The 20,945-nt window shown below is 35.9% G+C and overlaps 1 protein-coding gene across 3 annotated transcripts in view; it reads right to left on the reverse strand.

The window, feature by feature from the left end:
• Nucleotides 1-20,945, reverse strand: part of LOC136030118 (uncharacterized) — a 31,572-nt gene that overhangs the window by 5,642 nt on the left and 4,985 nt on the right. For 2 of the 3 annotated variants that reach the window (XM_065708802.1, XM_065708800.1), the window contains exons 2-3: nt 14,069-14,229; nt 752-919 (exon numbers count right to left, since the gene is read on the reverse strand). In XM_065708802.1, coding sequence (XP_065564874.1) covers nt 752-919; nt 14,069-14,182 — 282 coding nt within the window. In that variant the 5' untranslated portion in view covers nt 14,183-14,229. Of the gene's footprint in view, nt 1-751; nt 920-14,068; nt 14,230-14,860; nt 15,185-20,945 lie in introns of those variants that run through there. The other variant, XM_065708801.1, reaches the window with a different exon arrangement.

The raw sequence follows: 20,945 nt of genomic DNA on the forward strand, positions 1-20,945 counted from the left end.
CCATAAGTATGTCAATTACTATTACTCCCTATGAAATTCCGTTGATATTCAACTAACTGTTTACGCCTAAAAAGGTCAGATCACTTCTTCCTTGGCAAGACACGCAAACAACTTTTTCATAAGTGATCCTATTGGTGTGCCACCGACTGATTTTGTTTGTGATATTTGAACCTATATTGTTACTACAACTACGTCTTCTATAAAAACATAAATATAATCATCTTAATAATTGTAAGTTTAAAAAAATTCGAACTTTGGATTTCCAGACTGACTTTTCCAGTTTTCTTTACTAGAAATATAGAAGAGATAGAGAATTCTGTACCGTAAGGTTCGAAGGGATAACTTTAAAGTCTTATTGAGTGTGACATTAAACGGTACATAAGAAGTTTCTTTTTTAATTATAATGATTTCATTGGCCCCATTACTTACACTATTTAGTAGACTAGAAATAAAATTACCTTTATAGAAATAGCAAACTTTAGTGGAACTTTGTATTTCAGTTTCACATTAAATACGACTGTAAAAAATGAAAAGGGGGGGGCTCTCCCCTCCAAAACTTAACCTTGAATCAAGTTATTGAGTAAAGTTCCTACACTGTGAGGGCAATAGATTATATAGGGCAATCTCAACTTACTATAAATAAAACATCGCTGGTAGTCATAATCTAAGGAAAATGACAAAACCCAAAATTCAAATTGAACCAAATAAACGAAAGTATTGTTTAAAAAGCGTGAAAAATCGAAAGCCATACTAATACAAAATCATCATGTTTCTGGTTTTCTTGTCCATAATTTCGAAGTAGTGTATTTTTCAAGGGTATTGGTAGTTCATACTCAGATATTGCCTTTCCATATCTTGGTCCTCGACCTACTGCCATTACCAATCTGTCTAGTAAAAATGCTGACCGTTTTTGTGGGACCTAGAAAAACCAACTGAGTTATCTACTAGTCCTTGACTAGTACTATAAATAAAAATTGTCAAGGTACGGCTGCTTAAAGACTATCACTGAAAACAAAGCATACATAGTCGTACTATTATACTGCGCTGAAAAAATATCAAGAAAAAAAGGAAAAAAATAAACTAAGGAATCAGTAAAACACTGTTGCTACTGCTACTGTTAACACCTTATGTCCTTTATATCCGTGTCATCCTTGTCCAATTTCTCTATCACTAACTCTCTACAATTACCCCACAGGAATAATGGATTATAAAGAACACTAGAGCCCTAAGTTTTCTCCAAATGAGCCCTTTCTTAATTAAATAAAAAAGAAGTTTTTTTTTTCAACTGAAAGTGAGGAGCAACATTAAAACTTAAAACGAAAAGAAATTATTCCCTATACGAAGTATTGGCCCTCTCTTTAATACCTTGCTCTTTACGCTAAATGTTTTTAAGCATTTTTAAAAAGCGTCCTATTCTAATGAAAGGACCTTTGTGCTTCAGGAGCTATTCATCAAAAAATGGAAAAAAACAGATAAACTTTAGAACAAAGCATCTTCACATGCAAAATTGAGTTAGCAAAGAGCAAGTAAGACAAATAAAAAGAATCAAGTATAGGAATTCTGTCCAATTTCCCGATGTAAAATTTCCCCTCGAAAGTTCGCGCCATGAAATTCCCCTCTTCACGGACAATTTTCTCCATAAAACCCACCCCAAGCACAAATCTCCCCCCAAAAAAGGTCTGTATACTTCCCTTTAACAAATAATATACGTAAGCAGCGGGTAAATTATTATAACTTACAGGCCTCTCCCCACAGGCTTTGGGGGTCATGTTACCCGTAAAGGCATGTTGGATGCCTGTGTTGTTGGATCTTTCCACTATACTGAACAAAATGACAATCTCAAAATTTTGATCAGACGATTTTTGGGGAAAAGGCATGGGAGGGGGGCTAGTTACCCTCTAATCTTTTTGGTCACTTAGAAAGGGCACTAGATCTCTTAATTTCCGTTAGAATGCACCTTCTCCTGATCTTCTAGGACCATTATTTCCATACGATGACCCCTGGGGAAATTCTTTCAGAAGTCTTTCTGGCAAAAAATGCAATATTCCAAATTTGTGTATATAAGAGTTTGAAGCCTCTACAGTAGGGTTCTCGGACGCTCTGAAGCTGATGATGTGATTTTCATTAAAATTCTTAGACTTGTAGGGGGTATTTCCCCCTTTTTTCGAAAATCAGGCATTTTTTCAGGATCGTAACTTTTAGTGGTAACAATGAATTTAATGAATATTATATATTTGAAATGATCACATTAATCTGATTCTTGTGATGTATTTATTGATATAAAAATTCCGTTTTTAAAGCTTCGGTTATGATCGAGCCGAGTCGCTCCTTACTTACAGTTCGTTGCTATGAGCTATCTGATGCTATAAATCCTTCGGCTCAAAGCATTACCCCTGAAAAAAAAATCGTCAACATAAATAGAACCCTGTAACTATGCGTCTCAGACTTGATGGTTCTTTTGACATGATTTGGGATTCAGTCCCAAACCAAATCTTATCTCTTTTGGTGGTTTTTTCACCTTTTTAAATTACTTAAATTTTCTTTTACTGATAAATTTATATCTTTAAACTGTTTTGGATGATAAATTACTTAAATTTTCCTATACTAATAAATTTTATATATTTAAAATTTTTCATATGACAAATTACTTAAATTTTCTTATACTGATAAATTTTATATCTTTAATTTTTTTATATGATAAACTACTTAAATATTTTTATACTGATAATTTTATCTCTTTAATTTTTTTATCTGATAAATTACTTAAATTTTCTTACACTGCTGATTGACCGTATTTCAAAGAGTAGGCTGTACGGAAAATGAGGTTCAATCCCGCTTTCTAGGGCTATAATGATAGAAAGGTTGAGATGGCTAGGGCAAGTTGTGCGGATGAAGGATGACGGATTGCAGAAGAATGTCCTTTTCGGCCAATCGTCTACGGCTAAATGGAAAGCAGGTCGTCCTCGTCTGGGATGGGAGGATGTCATAAAGAAAGATTTAAAGGCAATGGCAACTTCCTGGGAGGGTGCAAAGAGGGGGGCTTTGAATAGATTGGGATGGAGAAGGAGCGTGCATAGCAGTCTTGGCCTCAGGTGGCTTGATGCTGCGGTGCAATTTTATATCTGGCCTAAATTTAACCTTCAAAAAACAAAAATCACCTCAGTTCTAACAGTTGTCATATATGCTGAATGTGATAATGCAATTTTTGCCAAAGTTTTGCTCGTTTAAAGTTTTAAGGGTGTTTCCCCTCTAATAATTTCAAAAATCTTGTTGAACTAATAAATATCGATATTTGGGTGTCAACTTCATAAGCCTTTTTTAGAATAAATGTAAAAAATACACTTCTACTTATTTCTCTATAAATTTAGTTTTAAGCCAACTGCTCTTTGCTACGAAATACGAAACAAATATAGTGTCCCAAAAAAAGTATAAAGGGAACAAACACAAAGATGCCAAGAAAAGAGGAAAAAATAACATGAATGGCACAAATTGTTAAAACAATAGAAAACCGTTTAACACATTCAAATTTGACCAAACTCAATACAACATAATTTGAACTAGATAAAATTGAGTATTTAATGACCAGTGGTCATCAAAGTGTGGCTTCCGAGCAGCATATGGCTCTTTGGCCCCTTAAGTGCGGCTCTGGCACAAATACGCATGAGCGTTTTCGCAAGCAGCATCGAAAGATGCAGTTCGGTTGTCGACAGAATCCGATGTACGAGGGAGACTCATGAGCTTGTTGGCCGGCAGCAGCGCTTCCACGTTTTATGAATTTTCAGGGAAATTTGCGAAATATCTTGATTTTACCCGAAAGAAAATCTGGTTCCTCGATTCCGTTAAAATCATAGTGCATCCCAATATCTTCGAGAAAGTCAGATTTGATTCTTACTCGAACCAAAATTTCTGCAAATCCCTGTGAATTATTTGCCAATTTGAATTCTTGCATCTATAAAACATTATATTCATCCTCGTCTCAATCAGGATTGCCAAAACTTTTTGGGACTAAAGTGTCAAATTCAGCAAAAAAGGGACACTTTTAGTGTCCTCCAGGAAAATTAGCCAATATACTTTAAAAGTTGACAAAAAAAGGCTTTAAATGGTTTTCTCGCAACCCCAGGGCCAGACATACGTTCTTCTTATCCAAGCAAAAGCAAAGCGGTTCTTCAGATAAGTAAAATCACATGTAAACCTCAAATCGCCTAATACGCAAAGAAGAAAAAGAATTCAGTACAATTTATCGGGTTCTCTCGAACCTTCGGTTGTACTAGTTATTCTTCTTCCGAAAACTCAGCAAAGTCCTGTTTTTATTATGGCGTTTTCCGGCACCAGAGCCGGCTTTGCCGCTTTTTGGACGACGGTTTTCATTTTTGTCGTTTCTGGCAAAAAATTCAAAAGTGCAGTCTTATTTCAGGAACTGCAGGAGATTGGTAATACGGGACCCAGAGATCGAATCCTGCTGTAGCAATGCACTGCATGGCCGACGCAGGGACCTTAGTAGTCGAGAAGCGTCGTTAATCTGATACAATACAATACAACTGCAGAAGATTCTGAATCATTTGTGCTGCGTTTGCGGTGTTAGAGGAACGTAAAGAAAAGTTGGAGTACAACTAAGATGAATGAAAAAATGTGTTGTTTAGTTTTTTACGTTTTCAGCCAAAATGTCTACTCTGTACAGCGAGAAAACGAAAACGGCGATAAAACCTGTCTTGACTATGAGCCTCCCCAGCCGTCTTAGCCGGAAAACGCCATAATGAAGACAGGGCTTAGAAGATTTGCACCAGCAGACCACAGACACGATGTATGTTGCTGCCGACACGGCTTAATTGCCCTCGTTCCCTTTTTCCTTCAGTAGCACATCAGATCTTCTGCAAAATTTTGTCAACCATTTCCCGCAGACTGATATCGAAAAGCGAGTGAAACGCGCTTGGCTTGGGACGTGCTTCACATTCTTTCCACCTGGCTTTCGCCAACACGTTTGGTAACGCTGCTCTCTCAAGAATACACAACCACAGCGTTATTTCATCCAAACATTAATGTATTCATGAGATCAATTGACTAAGAGATCAAACTTGATAAGGAGAGAAATAATGACAAGACAAATATCACTTGTTCTGTATAAAGCTAATTTAATCTTCAAAAAACAAAGAAATGGCAGATTCTTTGCAAATAGTGACAAGACAAATATCACATGTGCTTAATCAAATGTTGAAAAAAAAGAAGAAAAAGCACAGAAAACCAAAGAAAAGGCTTTTTGGTGTCAATAATAGCTATGGTTTTTGCGGACCGTTTCTCTCTGCCTACTCTCTTTCTTCTGAGAAGAGGTCGACGGCGTCTGTAAAGACAATGGAAAGGCTTATTTAATCACAATCCTTTTCACCAAAAGCAGAATGGTGCATAACAAATGTCTAAGCAAATCCTAAATATTTTGCGCTAGGCCTTTGCCATCATCGCGGCTCAAGACGGACCAAACCGAAAAATCTAGACAGCATGAAGAGACCTTTATAAGGGAAAGACTGTGCTGGATTTTACATACGGTGCATTTCATGTTATGAAGGCTTACAAAAAGTGAGCAGATACAGAATGAATCGGATTCCAATTCAGAAGCGTTATACAGAGGTCCAGCTGGGTTGGTTTCAATAATAGTCTTCTGTGTCTTCTCTGAACAGTCCACCAGGTTACAGCATGTAAAACAAAACATTTTTCACTGCCATTCTTGCATCCTTTCATCACTTTAGGCAAAAAGCACATTTCGTTAATTAGCGCTTAGTACACTGGATGTGATGTTCAGTCTATGACAGTATTATATGATCTTGACAGTTACCAGATAATTTTCTAGTGGGTTAGACTGTATACATATGGGACAAGGTCCACCCTCTCAAATGCATGTGAACTTAAACTGCCTATTTACCAAAAGCCCAACGTCTTAAGTCAGAAAATCAACTGAGGTTCACCCTCGTCCAAAAAATGATTAAGCAGCAGCAAATCAGATCAGGATCAGATAGTTTGCTACTAACTACTATCCAGGCCGCACCTCTGCATACTCCTGTAAACTAGAAGTAATAAAACACCTTAATCTTCTACTTTTCAGCAGTTAAAGGCTAGCTTCAGTTTTTTATTCAGTTTTTTTCTAAACTCTCTTGAGCAGGTCACATGTTTCACCACGTTTGAATTTTCGCGCTTTTGAAAAGGAAAGTAGTGTGGATCCGATAAAAAAAAAAAAACCTAAGACCAAAACGAACCTGAAAAGCACAAAGCACAAATTAAAAGCAGTTGTAGTTAAGAAAAAACTGAAAATAAACACATGTGGTATTGATTTTGAAAAAATGCCAAAAAGTGTCCTTTTTTTCAAAAAGTGGCCTTTTTTCACCCAATAGTGGCACGGTGTCACCCAGAGTGAAAAAGTGTCAAAAAAGCACTAAAAGTGTCCCTTTGGCAACCCTGGTCTCAATTTCTACAAAAGAAAATAATAAATAAACGAATTAACAAGTGAAAACATTAACCCTAAAAAAAACGAGAACTCTAGATGAGCTTGAAGCAAAACGAGATGCAATAAGACCTGTCTATCAAGGAGAAAAAACCCACTATTTTACATTATCAGTCACATAGTAATTAAGAAAGATAATCCATCCTAACAGCACAAACACAATTTTTTATAGATGTTATTTCAGATTCTACGTTGAAAATTCATGAGAAAGATGCAATAACAGCGTTAGAGAGTTTGTATGAGTGAAAGGATTTGGACTCAACCTCAGTCTAAATAGCAAAAATATTTTTAGTTCTCAGAACGTTCAAACCCCAAACGTTTGCACTGTGAGGGATAGATATCTAGACTTCTATACATTTCAGAATTTTTCTCTAAGCTATTCCTCAACGACATTTTTCCAGTATTTTTTTCTATTTTTTGGTGGGGGGGGGGGGGTCACTTGTGTGTAAGTGTGATAGATACGACCATAAAACTCATTTGCGTCTCTTTCTATGGTCAGATTACATTTATCTTTGGGTCGATTTAATGCTTATTAACTGATAACTGGTACTTAATACGGAAAATAAAAGGAATTAAAGAACACAAATCAATATATGGGATTTCGGTGAGGCGTGTTGGCCTGAAGACCACCACTCTACGTACTAGTCTACCAAAGAGCGTTAAGTATTTGTTAGTCTTTGTAATAAAGGTTTACTACATCAATAAATAAATTTGGCCGTCAGGAAGTTTGTAGAGTAACGTATTGTTCATATTTGGCTCTTTGGCGAATATGTATGCCGATCACTATACTAGATAGCGCTTGAGTAAATCGAAACTTACAACTTCAACAGCCAAAGAGGTCCAAGTTACTCTACAGTTTAGTTACCCTATATTAAATTAATATTTCTAAATTTTGTGTCTCTGACTTTTCGATATGAAGTTTAAAAGGGCATTGGCAAGTGCGTGAAAGAGTACTAGCAAGGATTATGACCAAATAAAGACCTTGAATCAACGTCATGAATATTCTCAATGATTCAGAATAGATTAATTAGTTTAGTACGTTTTCTATGGGATTGAAGAGAAAAAACTCGAAGCCTGGTATTTGTTTGATAGTGTGAAAGGTCTTTCATGTATAAAATTATTCTCATAGTCCTTCATTGAACTCTTCTAACTCTGATTTGGTGAATATGATATATACAACAAATTATAAACGAAATAAAACAAAAACAGTTAGTTTTTGTGGTAATGAAATTAAAAAATGTTATAGATGAGTTTCCTGCGCTTTGTTTTAATCTGAATAATAGTTTTGAAGATGCCTAATTGTGCTGCGGAGTAACATAAGTATTTTTGATTACTAAACATACTTTTTTATCTGCACAGACTTCAAATGCAAACCATATTATATGACATTTTATGGTTTCAAGAGAAATTCTACAGTTTCCCTCACCAGGGGGGTGCCACCAGCAAGTTCTGTTATTTTCTTTTCCCCTGATATCGATCAACATTTAATTTTTGGTATTTCCGTATTAGCCAGTACACACTCGAGAAGTGAAGTTAGGTTAATCCTAATAAAATGTACCAAAATATGATGAAAATATAATATTTTAGTTTATATAATAACATAGTATGGGCTTTACATTCGCATTTTAGGGGGTGGGGTAACTTAGCTTTACCCTACTCTCACCCTCCAATGTGCAAATATATAGCCCAAATTATATAAGTCCAATGGATTCTGTCACCCGTCATTTGTCTCTGTGGCTATGAAACCGGTTTTCTTAGATCTTACATTCAGCAAACTTCTTAAGTGTCTTCTGGCTAATACGGAAGTACCAAAATTTTTATAGGTTTGACAAACTCTGTTCTGGCATTTGTATTTTTGCAAACTAACAACAAATTCTTTTTTTGGCAACAAGAGGTACAGCAGGAAAATGTCTCAAACATCCGCAACTATCTTTCTGTGACGAATTTTCCTTCCTCAATTTTCAAAGCGGTTATAAACCCCCAAAAGAAGTAAGAGAGATACTAACTCTAGCCCTGCTAATTCTGGTTGAGATCTGACAAGTCCTTAGGCTAGATGGTCTAATTAAATTTAAGCCCCCCCTCCCCCTCAAAGAGATCAGGTTAAGTCCAAATACCAAAAATACTTTTAGTTCCCACATTTCCTCAGTGTTGCCAGAATCTGATTGCATGTTCTCATTGATGTTGATATAAAAATTAAGCTCTCTCCTTCATTCTCCAGAGGTTGGTTGGGTTCCTGACCCGAAAAAGTGCAAGTGGTGGTCAGAACCCATAGGTGATAATCAGTATAAAAAGTTACAAGGAATCAAACCTATGGAAAATTTACACTGGCATTCTATGGAAGCTAACGTCGCAAGCCAAAACTCTCATTAAGTATTGGTAAAAGAAAAGAATGTTCACTTAAATTTGCTAATAGTCAAGTTATTTCGAAGATTCAGATGACACCTGCAATGAGCCTTTACGAATTTGAATAATAAAATATACAACAAAAAGGTTTTTCAGAAACTTCTAATTCAGAAAATACTCCTATTAGAACTCTTAGGCACTTTAGATTGGAAATAAAAGCATTTCTCAACAAAAATCAAGCAGTTTTTGGGTAATGTTGTGATACAAAAACCCACTTATATTTCCTTCTAGATTTGAAGTATGTAACATTTTAGAAAGGCCATATTTGCTTTCTCCCACTATCCCCAAAAACAAAGGCCCCTCTATCTGTTGAAGAATCAGAAGAAACGGTTCACTTCATAAAACTTAGCATCGAATTTTATTTCCTTAATGAATAAATAACAATTTTTGGCTTGCATTCGTTGAATTATCATGCTAACTTTCTTTATGTTTGAATGTTTATAACATTTATAACACTTGACAATCATCTTAGAAAACTTATAACACTTACTTCTTTGTAAAATTGTGTAAAAATTCTTAGAAGGTTCACAATGAAAATTCTGGAGTTGCGCTCAGGGCCCCCTCAAGAGACCACGTGCCATTCTAAAGTTTATTTTTGATCATTTATTTGAGGACATGAAAGGTAATATAGATTCCAAACAACTTGGATTTGGACCTGGGCACAGTAGTGTTCATTATTTGATTGAATTGTTGGATACCTTCCTTAAACATTTAGAAAAAAATGAGGCTTATGTTGATGCATTATTTGTTGACATAGTTCAGGCTTTTGATAGTCTTGACCATAATGTAGTAGTGGAATAAGCTAAGATTATGAATGCCCTCCATGTGTTGTACATACGCTGGCTAGTTTTCTTTTAAGAGATCTCAGCGTATTCCAGCTCCATGATCATGAGCCATTTGGATTTTTAAAGATTTTCTTGTGGTTCTCCATAAGGCCCACTTTTTTTTCTTATTGCTTTTAACCATATTTTAGCAACAATTCGTTTTAAATTTGCTGAAGATTTAAGTGTCTTATTACTATGACTAAGCCGTCCAACTACCGAACAGTCTAACTTGACGAGAATTTTTAATGACCTAGAAGCTGAATTAAGAAAGCCAAAACTTTCCTTTCTAACCGTCGAAAGCCACTCTTCTCTTTATTCCCTACTACCGACAAATAAAACTGTTAAAATACTTGGAAGACTTTTGAACGAAGATTTAAGATGGAATTCGCACGTTGCCTATCTGACTAAAAAAAGGCGCCACACTTTTACATTCATTTCCCAACTTGAAGAGATCTGGCAAACCAACTGAGGCTTTAAAATCGGTATACCGCAGCTACGTTAAGATAGTAAAAAAAAAAGAACTTTAAAAATTATACTTGGACACAATTACTCAACGCATGATGTTGCATTGAAACAACTCAACTTGAATTCACTTGATAGTCGTGGACACAAGTTAACATATCGATTTAGACTGAATTGTATGAATTCCCCAGCTCATCGCGGTTTACTACCCAGTCTTGAGCCCCCCCCCCCCCTACGGACGTCCCAGTCACTAGAATCCGACGAATAAAAAGCATTGACCACATTTAATGACTTATCCAGTCTCAAGTACCAAGAGATATTGTAATTCATCTGTCCCTTATTTTACTCGGTATTTTAATAATATTATCTTAACACCTATTCCTATAATTAATGATGCTCTTGATAAAAAGCTTAGGGTAGCTGGTGTATTTTTGGACTTAATTAAGGCGTTTGACACTGTTGACCATCGAATATTATTAAAAAAATGTGAATTTCATGGATTAAGGGGTGCTACATTGGGTTTGCTTTGCAGTTATCTTCAAAATAGACAGCAGTATGTCAATTTAAAAGGATTTCTGTCTAGTAAAAATGTTGTTAGTTGGGGGGTTTCCCAAGGATCCGTACTGGGTCCGACTCTGTTTTTAATTTTTATTAATGATCTGCCGCATGTTGTGAAAGCCCTGCCCAGAATTGACGACTTTTTTGACAACGGGCCGAGTAAGACCCAGATTACTATGCCCTTATTTGGTGATGATACAACCTTGGTGTGTGTTGCCCCTACAGAACAACTGCTTAAGTCAACGATAAATGCAGCGATGTGCAGGATATGTACATGGCTTAAAAATAAACCACCTTGACCTGAACATAGATAAGTCAAATTTTGTTATTTTCTCTCGATCTCCGAATTTTTACCCATGGTTTACAGAAATGATTTTGGAGCGGGGAATTATTAAACGAACAAGATTCACTAAATACCCCGGAATCAATGTTGATGAAACCCTATCATTTAAAGATCATGTGGAAGTCAATTTCGTAAATATTGTCACGTAACTTAGGCATCATGCGCAAATTAAAACATATTTTTGCCCCAAATGTTCTACGATTGTTATACTTTTCCCTGATTCACCCTTACATTTTGTATTGCTCGTCGATTTGGCTTGATACTTTCCCTTCGATAGTTCGTCCAATCCGTGTGATCCAGAATAATGTTACCCGAGTTTTTTGTGGTATTGGGAACCAGGAGTCTTTGAGATCTGTGTATAGCGATTCAAATATAATGCCTGCAGCTGGATTACTCGATTTTTATACGTTGATTTTTATATATAAGTATTACAGTGATAGCCTTCCTGATTCTTTTACAGGAATATTTTGTGAGAGGTCTGATGTTCACCACCACATTACTTGGATACGAGGTAATACTGATGTTCCTCGATTAGTTTCAAGTAGGTCTTCTTTTTCACTTATTTACAGAGCTTCAAAACTTTGGAATAAACTGACTATAGATATTAAGGAAATAGGTGGCTTTGGCCAGTTTAAGTCTGATTTACGTGTGGAGTTGCTCGGTAGGTATACTTTTGAAACATATTAACTAAAATAAATTTTCTATATGTTATTCATTTGTAATATTTATGCATTTTTTTGTTTGTTATTTTTGTTGTCTTGGGGTCACGCAAGGTAATGTATTGTTTATGTTTTTTGTTGTTGATTTCGGTATATGGTCTCATTCTCCATATTCTTTCTTTATTTTCCTTGAATTTAGCACAGCCTCGCAACCTTCGCTTATGCTGTGCAATTGATTAAGAAATGTTTATTTCTTATACCCATCAAAAGTAAAGAGCCTGACAAAATTTGCCTCATTTTAGAAAATAGGGGGAAACACCCCCTAAAAGTCATACAATCTTAATGAAAATCACACCATCAGATTCAGCGTATCAGAGAACATTATTGTAGAAGTTTCGATCTCCTACCTACAAAAATGTGGAATTTCGCATTTTTACCAGAAGACTGATCACGGATGCGTATTTATTTGTTTGTTTTTTTTTCCCATGAGTGATCGTATCGACAGAGTGGTCCAAGAATGTCGCGAGAGGGCTCATTCTGACGGAAATTAAAAGTTCTAGTGCCCTTTTTAAGTGAAATTGGAGGGGACTTAGGCCCCCTCCCACGCTCATTTTTTCCCAAAAGTTAACGGATCAAAATTCTGAGATAGTCCTTGCATTCCCATAGTCGAAAAACCTAATTGCTATATCTTTAGGGACGACTTACTCCCCCGCAGTCCCCGTGGGAGGGGCTGCAAGTTACAAACTTTGACCTGTGTTTACATATAGTAATGGTTACTGGGAAGTGTACAGACGTTTTCAGGGGGATTTTTTTGTTTAGGGGGGAGAGTTGAGGGGGGGGGTTACGTGGGAGGATATTTCCATGGAGGAACTTTTCATGGGGGAAGAGAATTTCAATAGCAGGATTTTCTAGCATTATTTGCTTTTTCTACTGAAAGTAAGGAGCAGCATTAAAACTTAAAACGAACAAAATTATTACGCATATCAGGGTTTTACCTCCTCGTTATATCTCACTCTTTACGCTAAAGTAATTTTAGTAATTTCCACTATTTATTCTACGGCCTTTGTGATTCAGAGGTCATTCTTAAGGAATTGGGACATTTAAGCTTTACTGTAAAGAGCGAGGTATCGACGAGGGTTGAACCCCCTCATATACACCATAAAAACCTAAAAATATAGAAGTTCGTTACGTAAGTTAATTCGTAACTTACATATAATTTTTACCAATGAAAACGTTTGTCAAAAATTTAAAGTTCTAGTTGCCTTTTTAAGTAATCAAAAAAATTGGAGGGGAACTAGGCCTCCTCCCTCACTCATTTTTTCTCAAAATCTTCCGATTAATTGCACTTAATTAATATGCAAATTTTGTTTTGATTATTTACGTGCGGAGAGTCAAGATCAAAACATGCTTTAATTCAAAAACGTACAGAAATTAAATAAAAAAAACAAGTTTCTTAAATGAAAGTAAGGAGCAACATTGAAACTTAAAACGAACAGAAATTAGTCTGTATATGAAAGGGGCTTTTCCTCCTCAACGTCCCACTCTTTACGCTAAAGTTTCTTACTGTTTTAAAAAGTAGAGTTAAGAGAAAGAGTCAAACTTTAGCGTAAAGAGCGGGGCGCTGAGGAGGAAGCCTTTTCATATACGGAGTAATTTCTGCTCGTTTTAAGTTTTAATGTTGCTCCTTACTTTTATTTAAAAAACTTATTTTTTTTACTTAATTAACGGTAAAAAATGCCTGCTATATCAATTTTATATTAATTTTATAGATGACTCATTTTAATTTATTGACATTGAAGCAGCACATGCTGCTTTAATATTTCTGTGTTGCTATTTATTCGTTTTTTGTTTTTGATCCTTGTTTTGTGTCTTCTTTTTTTGAGTCATGACATGCTCATGTTAGCTCCAGCAATTGTAGTGAATAAATATATTCTATTCTACTCTAAAAGTGCACTGTGATTTTCTTTCCAACTAAGACAAATGATCATTAAAAACAAAATATGATCGGTTTAAAGTATGGCTCCAAGCTAGGCTATATCCAGAGGGTTGGGGGCTTGAACACCCCTCCCCCCGAAATTTTTGTCCGACGTAACAAAAATGAATATAAACAAATTCTTGATGCATTTTTTAAAGTTTTCTTTGCAACACCCCTTCCAAAAAAATCCTTTCATAGCCCCCCCCACAACATTCCCACACAATTGCAGGATACGGCCCTGTCTCCAAGATATTGACTTGTAACACCTTATAGTGATCACCCTGCGCATTTCGTCCCTATCAGCGTTCATCAAACAATTTTAGTCAATCAGTAGAAGTGAATAGGAAGATGTCTTACAGTTTCCTTCACGTTCAAAGCTGATAATCTTCTGAGGCCACTTACTGGTTCCAGCACAAAATTAGACACAAGATACATGGACAGCATCGATTTCATAAGCATGTAACAATGCATGCGTGTCTCGAAAATCCTAAAAACGGTCGCTCCTGAACACGGCCAAACTACAAAAATATTTACACTATATACATAAGTGCTGCATACTACATTACAAACATAATCAAATGTACAAATTGATATGTATGATAATTTAAAAGACATGTAGAATGATTAAAAAAAAATTGTCGAGTAGAAAGTAAGGTTTTAGGAAACAATGGTTGCAGTGATAGCTGTAACCCAGTAAAGAACGAACCACTATCCTTTGTAACCGAAAATTTGATTTGCGTTTTGAAAAAATAAAATTGCCTACAGAGAAAGAATTATCATTTGAAGCTGATTGATACATGTTAACGATTATTTTGATCAATCTTAATAGTAACTAAATAAAAAAACAAGTTTTTTCAACAGAAAGTAAGGAGCAACATTAAAACTTAAAAGGAACAGAAATTAGTTTTCATTCAGTTTCATTCAGAGTTCAAGGAGTTAACAACAAAACCAGATTTCATTTCTTTCGGATAACATCCATGCTTACATTTAGACAAATTGTGTAAGTAACTAGTTTAAACCAAGATTGAAATAAAGTTTCTCTCCCGCGTGGCTTTGAGCCAATATTGTGATTTTTTTCGAATGGTGAAAAAAAAGTCTTATTGCTAATTAACGATACTGGATCAAATCAAGCAGTGATAAAGGCCTTACATTTTGCACTTTGATAAGTTTATAAGGGTGTAAATGGCAGTCCAAACACGAGAGGCCGAGAAAATGCAAAGTGCCCAGTTCTTGCAAGAAATTAATTTTAAACTGGATTTATTACCGGTGCTTTCGCAGAAAGTTAATACGATTCCTGAACTTTCGGATAGCATTGATGCCATACAAGTACAGTTAAGTAACATTATTACGCAGTTATCTAACAATGCTAAGACAAATGATGAAATTAAAAAAGAGCTGGAAAATGTGAAATCTAACCTAGCAGTCTCTTATGAACGAGCCAACAAGCTCGAAGCAGAGCAGAAAAGAACGAATTTAATCTTTTTATAATTACACCCCTCAACAACTCGGCGATTATACTCTGAAGCAAGAAATAACGGGGTTATTAAATCGTACTATGCCGTCTCTCGGAATAAATCGAAGTGATATACGTGAAATTTTTAGATTGAAATCAGGGCCGATAGTAGTAAAACTGAACTCGGTTGAAATCAGAGACTATATTTTAAGAAACAGCTCCGTATTTAGAAGGTTTGGTTTATCGGTGGCTCCGGATTACACAGCTATACAAAGGGAGGCCCGTAAACATTTAAAGGTAATGTTGACTACTGCGCAAAATGACGGCCGTGATGCAAAATTACGAGGTGACAAACTATTCATCGAAGGCCGAATATTCAGGTATGATGTAAATTCAATAGTCGAGATTAAGCGTAATTTGAAGCCAGTACAAAATTCTGGTCCATCCTTTAGTGCTAGGCTCCCAAATGATCCCAATAATATTCCAATGAGGCTAGTTAGTGATGCCAGTGATAGTGATACTGAGACATTAGTACCATCGACCAGCACTCCTCAGGCAGTATCGACAGCTAAAAGACCTGCTAGTGCTATTGTCAGCCCAAATGACTTGTTTCGACCAGGTACTCGTAATGTAGCACCCAAAGGAAGCCATTCGCCAAGAAAGAAGTTTAATGAAAGACATTGTGGTGGTTTTTCACGTGATTTTTATGACAATAAACACCGAAGTGAGTTAGCGGATATAAATAACCGCACTCGTGAGTATTATCATGTTGCCTTTCCCCCGACTAAGACTAGTAACGAGCAATCTCAACCAAAGGCTAGTGATGTTAACGTGCTAACAGAAGGCGTAGAAACATAGGATATAGAGGGCCATATACTGAGTCTAGTGTCATGGAACATACAAGGATTATGTGATAAGTTCACCTATTTATGTGACGATTTATTTTCGTTTGATGTGATTTCGCTTATTGAAACACGGGACGATTGTTCTCCTATATCACCTCTCCCCGGGTATTTCATTGAATAGACCGTACGTAATGTAGCAAGAAATAATAGCCATTATGGTGGCATTTTGGTTTTGGTTAAAGCATCTGCTATTGACGGCTATGAGAGAATTAGTAGTAGATCTGAAAACTTCCTTTGGCTGTCTATTTATTTGAAATGTGGGAACCAATTAATTTTGGGTGTAGTGTATATACCTCCACAGAATAGTTCGTACAATCGAGAAAATACTTGGGAAATTTTAGGAGAAGAATTTTCGTTAATACAAGAAAGTTATAAAGATCTGGATTGTGTGTTAATGGGGGATTTCAATGCTTATACCGGCCTGGAGGCTGAGATCCCAGATGTGTTGATCCCAGATTTAGGTGATTTTGTCCCAATTTGTTGTAGAATACCACGAAGCAACAAGGATGAAAAAAGAAAAATAAATGTATGGGGAAGAAAGCTCCTGGCGTTTTGTGGGGAACATGGTCTGATGATTGCGAATGGTAGGTTTGGGAATGATAAGGGTAGGGGCGAGTTCACTTGCCTTTCGGGTCCAACTCCAAGTGTTGTAGATAATGTGCTAATTAATACGCAATTTGTACCTGAATCAATAAATATGGGAGTATTAGATTTAGTTGGATCTGATCATAGGGCTATTATGCTTGAGGTGAAGATTGGGCAGTTTGTGAACCACGGTTCACGAGTAAGAAATTTCTATAATGCAGATTATAGAAAAATAGGTTTAGAAAAACGAATTAGAAATGATTTAACAGATAAAGATATTGAGGCATTTAGAAGGGAGCTCTTGGACTCGCATGTAAAAAATAAGTTGAAAGCGTTAGAAGACAATGAAAAAGATGCACATAGTGTAATTATGCTGTTAAATGAAATAATGGGCAGTTGTGCAGAATCATGTGGCCTGACTAAAAAATTAAAAAAGAATGAGGGATATTTTGACTTGGATTGCAAGTTAATGAAAGAAGAAGCAAAATATTTATTAAATCGTTTGAATGAATTTAATAGCGCGGAAGATCAAAGTCTAAAATTGGCTAAATATAAAGATAAAAGAAGAGAATATAAAAGTTTAATAAAAAGAAAAAAAAAGAACACTAGAATAAGAAGAAACTGGATATTGCTGATGATTTTAGAAATAAAGATTTTAAAAAGTTTTGGGGCTATATAAAGAATGATAGTGGAAGGGGAAATGTTAATACCCAGGCTGTTCCGGAAGCTGATTCATGGCCTGATTACCTAAATAATTTAGAAGGTGTTTGTGTAGATCTTCAGGAGGTAGCGCATACCCCAGAGATGGTTATTTATCCCATGAGAGAACATGATTACGATTTAGTGGGTGATGTGAATGGCCAAGAGATTAAGTCAATATTTAAGAATTTAAAAGGTGGTACTGCTGCAGGTGTTGATGGTATACCAATATTGTTATTTAAGAATTTTCTTTCCATTTTGATGCCGATAATTGTTCTTCTTTGTAATAAGGTGTTAAGGTCAGGGCAATGGCCAAGCGCTTGGAAGACATCATTGTTTATACCACTTTTTAAGAGAGGAAACCCGTAGGCTCATGAAAATTATCGTCTAATAGCACTTGTCCCTGCTTTAAGTAAGGTTTTGGAGAATTATTAGATACCAGGTTTTCCAATTGGTTAAATAAAAATAATTTAATACATGAGGAACAAGGAAGTTTCAGGACAGGGTATGGAACGAGAGATAGTGTGTTTATTTTAAAGGCATTAATAGATAAATATGGAAAGGGTCATGTCGACAGAGAGTTATTGAAGGATGCCATGCTAAATATTGGCCTTCCCCATTCATTTGTTAGATTGATAGTGAGCATGTATACTTGTGTGAGTGGAATCATTCAAGTTGGTAATAGGTTTTCGAAGCTTTTTGATATTAAGCGGGGAGTAAAACAGGGCAGCACCCTTTCACCTAAGTTGTTTAATATTTTTATTAATGATGTTGTTAATTTTCTAAAGAATAGATGGGCTCCGAAAGTTAGCCTAGGGACTCAAAAACTATCTCTCTTATTATTTGCAGATGATATTGCTTAGGTGGCTAATAAACCGCAAGATCTACAGACTCTTTTGAATCTCATAGAAGAATATTTGCATATAAAAAAGTTAAGGCTGAATACTGAAAAGAGCGAAGTTGTTATTTTTAAAAAAAGGAAGGTTGGGGACGATGAAAAATATACATTTAAATTTAATAATAAGGAAATATCTATAAGTAAGAGAATAAAATATTTAGGCTTTATCTTATCGGAAAATGGAAGCCTAAGGAGTCATGTTGATGAAATAATTAAGAGAGGTAGGGGGGCCATGTCAGCTATATTTAGAAACCCAACGATAATGGGGATTAAAAACCTAAAAATACATAAAAGAATATTTAACACAAAAATTTTACCCGTGATAGAATATGGAGCAGAAATATGGGATGGAGAAACGGTGCAGCAACTGGAGTCCCTTCAGCTCCAGTATTATAAAAGAGTGTTTGGTCTACATCAGACAACTCATTCACAGATTCTGAAAGGTGATATGGGCCTGTTTTCTTTAAAGCTACGTAGGTATATTTTAATGCTTAGATTCTGGTTGAAGTTAACTAAGAGTAATGAAGATAGACTATTAAGAGTGGCATATGAAGAGATGTTGAAATGTGGTTTAAAAACCTCGTGGCCATCCCAAATTAAATCATTACTAGAAAAAGTAGGAATGCCTTATTTATGGAATAATGGTCTTTGCTCTCGTGATGTACCAACAAATTTAGAAAGCCAGGTACGATTTACATTAGAGAGTCAGGAAATTCAGCATTGGCAAGGGCTCGTTTTTGATTCTACAACCCTACAACATTATAATCAGGCAAAACCTAGTTTTGGGGAGGAAGTTTATTTTAAATTTAATTTACCGGCTTATGATTCAACGTCGTTGGATTCAGCTTAGGGCAAATTGTCTTCCAATCCAGAACAGGCAAAAAACGTTCGACAAAAATAAAATGATAGTTGGTCCCGATAGGCGGTATGTTTGTCCCCTTTGTAAAGATGATGATGAAGAATTGGATCATTTTCTCCGGGAATGCCCGGTGCTCTTGGATTTACGGGAAATTTATTTGCATGGGATTAATTTGATGCTTCCGGGTATTCTACAAAATAGTAACCCTACCATCAATATTTCGAGTGGGAGTATATATAGATAAATCTTTAATAAGAAGAAAAAGTTTTATATGATTAATTTCTTTTGTAGTTAGATTAGGTACTTTTTGCGTTGAATTCTGTTTTTTTGTGCGTGTTCGTACTGTTGTTAATTTCCTTGCTTGTTTGTTATTTATTTATATTTTTGTGTGTATATGGCCCACGGGTTTTTGAAATACACCTATCTATCTATCTATCTATCTATCTATTACGTATATGAGGGGGTTCGCCCCCTAGTAAATACCTCGCTCTTTACGCTAAAGTTCGAATTTTGTTCCAATTCTTTAAGAATGATCCCCTGAATCACAAAGGCCTTTTAATTAGAATCGATAGCTCTTTTGAAAGTACTAAAAAAAGCTTTAGAGTAAAGAACAAGGTATTGACTAGGGGGCAAACCCCTCATATATGTAATAATTTCTGTTCGTTTTAAGTTTTATTGTTCCTTTTACTTTCAGCTGAAAAAACTTGTTTTTTCATTTAATTTCTGATCTTTTCTTAAATAATGCTGGGAAATCCGATGCCCCCTTCATAGAAATGCTCCTTCCCCATGAAAGAATCCTCCATGGAAATAGCCTCCCACGTAACACCCTCCCTCGACTTACACATTTGAAATCTGCATAAAAATCCGATTCTTTTGATAAATCTATTCGTATCAAAATTCCGTTTTTCAGAGTTTCGGTTACCATTGAGCCGGGTGAGGCCTTACTTACAGTTCGTTACCACGAACTGTTTGAAACCGTATTGCAAAAACAGATTTATGTAAATTTCGAAAAAAAAGGTCCAAACCTCCTCAAAAATTCTGTCATGTTGAGATGAAAAGTACATCGCTAGAATTACCATGGTCAAAATCCCTACATAGGAGAGTTACACTCCTCCATCTTAAACAACAAAGAACACCAGCTTTTTCCCACAGGAAAAGTCTCTGTTTTAGTTTCTCCTTTTTTTCCAGGAGTGGTCGTATCAAACCAGTGGCGGTAAAATATTGAAAGAGGACTCATTTGAAATAAAATTCACCATACCTCTTGCCCTTATTCCGTACTTATTTACCCAAAGAGGGTCGGAATGCGAAAGCATGGAAGTTCTAAGATAGCAAATCGATTTCGCACACCCTAAAATCCTAAACAATTGGTTCTAATTTTTGGCCCAGAGTGGGCCAAATGCTGAGGATTACAAATTCCAACAGAATCAATCGATTTTTCATGTCGAGAACCCCCCAACAAAAAGATTTAAGCCCCCCCCCCCATCTTGAAAAACGACTGTAAAGTAAAACACAAACGCCCCAGTGAGCTCCGTTTTAATTAATAAATCATCAGCTGGTAATGAGATGAGTACTGCAGTGATTACTGAAATTTTCACAAATCTTAAACAGATGATGACCTTCTTATGCAACAAAACAGATCATACCACGGCAAAATGGTCTTTTCTGTAACTCTTTGCCATAAAATATTAACTTTGCACAAAGAGCAAAATGCCAGGTAATACACATTCTTAGATAACCAATCGGTTTATAGTGGTCCAAGGCCCTAAACAAGAGGTTTTTAGCACCCCTTCGCATCTTGAAAAACGGCTCGACATATGTCTTGTCACAGCAAGTTT

Source organism: Artemia franciscana, chromosome 8, assembly GCF_032884065.1.
Source record: "Artemia franciscana chromosome 8, ASM3288406v1, whole genome shotgun sequence".
NCBI lineage: Eukaryota > Metazoa > Arthropoda > Branchiopoda > Anostraca > Artemiidae > Artemia > Artemia franciscana.